The 4,021-nt window shown below is 50.0% G+C and overlaps 1 protein-coding gene across 1 annotated transcript in view; it reads right to left on the bottom strand.

Moving 5' to 3' along the window:
* Nucleotides 1-4,021, bottom strand: part of LOC106805382 (TNF receptor-associated factor 4-like) — a 23,511-nt gene that overhangs the window by 3,114 nt on the left and 16,376 nt on the right. Inside the window, exons 3-4 of the mRNA XM_014806945.1 lie at nucleotides 650-811; nucleotides 135-307 (exon numbers count right to left, since the gene is read on the bottom strand). Coding sequence (XP_014662431.1) covers nucleotides 135-307; nucleotides 650-811 — 335 coding nt within the window. The remainder of the gene's footprint in view (nucleotides 1-134; nucleotides 308-649; nucleotides 812-4,021) is intronic.

The raw sequence follows: 4,021 nt of genomic DNA, 5'->3' as shown, positions 1-4,021 counted from the left end.
GTCGTCGTCGTCGTCGTCGTCGTGTGTGTGTGTGTGTGTGTGTGTGTGTGTGTGTGTGTGTGTGTGTGTGTGTGTGTGTATGCGTGTGTGTGCGTGTGTGTGTGTGTGTGTGTGCGTGCGTGTGTAGTAAGTACTGTGTACTCACGGTGAGGGTTTCGTAGACGAACTCGCGGCTGCAGTACTTGCAGGCGACTCGCCGCTTGCTGCACTCGTTCAGCAGATGGTTGGAGAGGAAGCGACGCTGCAGGGTTGCACCGCACTTCTCCTCGCAGAACACTGGCTCAAACTGACAGCTTCCCAGGTGGCCCTGTAGGGGGAAAACAGACGCTCAGTCACGATGCGAGAAGCGGACACATCCCACGTATCCCTCGCTTGGAAGTCTCCCCTTTATCCTGTCATTTTACCTAGCGTTCCCTACCAGCTCTATCCCTGACTTCATATCACTGCATGCCCATCTCCAACGAACCTCCATCCTAATTTGATCCCTCACCTTATCTGAACTTTCTTTATATTTACTTCCACATCTATCTGCCTCCCGTCGTCTTACTTTACTCGCTCCCAAGTGCATGTGTTTTAGATGGTTACCGCTAACCCGCGCGTTCCCGCCGCCACTGATGGCCGAACGAGGGCGCCACCTGTCCGTCCTCACCTCGAGCATTTCGCCGGTGAATTCGCGGCTGCAGAACTCGCACGTTTCCTTGCGGCGCGGACACGTGTACGTCAGGTGGTCGTCCAGCGCAATCTTAGCTAGCATCGCCGGACAATTGTTCGTGCAGGGCACCGCGTCGTAGCGACACGTCACCAGGTGGCTCTGCGAACGGAAAGACAGTTTGGAGATTAATCACGCGAGAACACGCGAGACAGTCAACTCCTTGGGCAAAACACTGGCGAAGATCGCGCCTGAGAAGCTAAGTGAAAGTGTTTCCCCTGTTACGTTGCGATGCGTGTCTCATAGTTTCATAGCAGTGCAACTTTCTTACAACGCTGCCACCGAATGGCGCTACCATCTGAGCTTCAGCTGAGTCTGAGCCTGAGAGACTGAGAGTCTCTCTGAGAGACTGAGAGTCTGAGTCTGAGCCTAAGCTCAGGTGTCAAACGAGATGGAAGCGCAACAATAAGATACTATAAAGATACGATGTTGGGCCATTCAGACAGGAATATCACAAGATACAGTAGTAGCTGGCAAACATCGATGATGTCTAAGCTTCATGATATAGGCAGAACTCAGTCGAATATCGACCAATATATTCACGCGTCCAACGGTCAACACCGTGCGACAGTGTTGTACCTACTGCATGCACTATTCAGCTGAGCATATATTGACTCATTGATCTCATCCAGCTCTCTGTCGCATGCAGTTTTCCTCTACTCGCTCTCTCGCTCGCCTCTCTCTCATGCACACGGAAACACGGACGGTGAGTATTAACGTCGGCAACTCATACCACGGGCACTACATGCACACGGAAACACGGACGGTGAAGTTGTTCGAACACGAACGGTGTTGAAATACGAACGAAGTTGTTGGAAATATGAACGGTGAATACGATCCTCTAAGTTATGCTACAGGCGCACTAGGGCCGTTTCAATAATTAAAGAAATTCCGATAAATAAAATGAAAGTAAATAAATACGATTTGTGTTTACTACCTACGTCTAAATGTGTATCTACTTTATATCGCCTAATAATTCCACGTAAATAAACGTGCAACGTTTAAATGCTCCTCTGCGTGACAGAATCTCACCACAGTCACGCCACTGTGCACAAACTCACAGAAAGGTCAAGAGTCAAAACACAAGACCAAAATTATACTTTTCTGTGAATTTGTGCACATTTATCTACACTTCAAAGAATGCGCGTGCTCATGAGTAGCTGGACAGTAGTTAACTGAAGGTTTTCAGTTTGACACTCAATCTGACATCTATGAACGCTTACCCTGAATTTGCAGCCCATGTCTTTGTACATGCAGCACACGGTTGCACCCGCGCAGGACTCTAGCAGGTGCGTCTCCAGTTTGTCACGCGGAATCTTTGTCGGCTCGCAACGGTTGGGACATAGCACGGGGAACCTGGGGCACTGGTACTGATGCGTCTGTAAGCAAGGCAGCTGTGAGCATCAAGCGACACGGGGCTGATAATAACGATGAGGAGTTGGTGGGAATGTGCAAGGAAGTTGGTTGCCGGACGTAAGTAATTGGCACTGTCGTTGCTTTTACATTTTTTTCGTTTTAATTTAGATGAAAATGTGTTACATTTTATTGATTTGCATGCTCTGTTTTTGAGCAGCGCAAACTAAATGTGTGTGTGTGTGTGTGTGTGTGTGTGTGCGGTGCGTGTGCGTGGTGCGGTTGCGTGTTGCGTGTGGTGCTTCTGGGCCGAGACGTGGGTGTGCTGGTGCAAATAATCGCGTTTCTCACTGTTACTCTTCCTAAGATGAAAGGTATTAAATAATATTCTGGTCCGATGTCCCAGCAAACGATTTTTTTTCCAAAGATCGCAAGGCGATGGGCGGGTTACGCGCGCGGGCTGCGTTCGCTCTATTACACCGAGCCGTCATAGTAGGAGTTGGAAACTTTCCTAGGGATCGTGTGGCTATTATTCCTTTTGAATTCTTTCGTGGTGCTGTGTGTGTGCTTGTAGATTGGATTACTTGTGTGTTCACGAGGCTGTGCTTGTGCGTGATCTTGTCGCTTTGTTTCGTGATAGCAGCATGTGCCGCCTTTTACGACTCTCGACGATAGTCGCTAGGTCGTGTGTCCTCACTGGCGAGTAGAGAAATTTTTTATATTTGTTACTCGGTTTAACTATTAAATTGTTATGTGAAGTGGTGTTGTGGTGCTTGTGCTGGTGTAAATGTGCGCGTTTGTTGGTGTGGTGTGTGTGTGTAAAATGTCGTTGCTTTTGTTTGTGGCTGTGTCGTTGCGTGTGGTCAGCTGCGTCCGGGGGAAGCACGGACGCGCGTGGCCTTGCGTGGGAGACAGAATATGGCGGTCTCTGCCTTGCTGTGGTGCGTAGGCGTCTGTGCTCGGTCGTGTGGCTGCGCCTGTGGCTGTGCGCCGTCGACCGCGCCGCCGTCGTGTGCGTTATGTTCTTGCGTCCCGTGGTCCGGACATTGTTGTCACCTCGCGCACACGGTGCCCAATTTAAAATATCAACTTACTCCGAGTAATTTATTAAGGGCAATAAATTTGATGTGTGTTTGTGTAAAAATGTGGTGCGTTTGGTTCGGTGTGTGTCGTGTGGTGCGCCAACGCAGCTTGAGCGCGATATTGTGTTGGTATAGATTTAAACTATATATTCACAATTCTACGTTCGCCGTTACCATACACATCACAACGACATTTGTGGCGATACATTAACTTCAGCAGTAGGCGGCGTTTGGTGGTAGGATATGTTGTGTGATGGTGTGTGTGTGGGGTTGCAGCTGTGTGTGTGTGTGCTGTGGTGGGCGCATTCGCAGCCCCCCTGCGTCGTGGGTGTGTGTTAGGCGTGGGTTAGCGTGCCTTCGAATCCACGTGCAGCTGTGGACCGGTGAGAGGTGCCCAGCGCGCTCAGCCAGGTCACATATGTGAGTCGCAACATTGACACAGTACTACTTACGGATCGCTGAAGCACGACAACACGAGGGCGTGTCAAGCAGTAATGTCTGTGTGTGTGTGTGTGTGTGTGGGTCCGTGTGGTGTGTTGTGGAGTGCTTGTGATGTATGCACGTTTTGTGTAGTGTGGGCGTTGAGTGCGCTGTGCGTGTGTGCGCTGTTGCTGTGTGCGTGTGACTGTGTTGCGTGGTAGCGTGTGCGTGTGTGCGCGCGTGCCTCTAGGTGCCGTAATCCGTGTACGCGTTGTAGGGTGTGCTACAGATCTCGTTTTGGAATATCAAGGGTCTTAGACTTGTGCTGGTGAGAGGTTGTTAGAATCGTCTCAGTCGGGGGTAAAAGGATAGTGACGTGTGTTGTAAGATGAGTGGAATTTATCCAAGGCATTACGGAGATATAGCGTTCCAGTGGTTCGAATTTCGCATCATGGTT

This window comes from Priapulus caudatus, unplaced genomic scaffold (assembly GCF_000485595.1).
Source record: "Priapulus caudatus unplaced genomic scaffold, Priapulus_caudatus-5.0.1 Scaffold112, whole genome shotgun sequence".
NCBI classification, from domain to species: domain Eukaryota; kingdom Metazoa; phylum Priapulida; class Priapulimorpha; order Priapulimorphida; family Priapulidae; genus Priapulus; species Priapulus caudatus.
The sequence above is the reverse complement of the archived record's forward strand: the minus strand, read 5'-3'. Positions and strand labels throughout refer to the sequence as shown.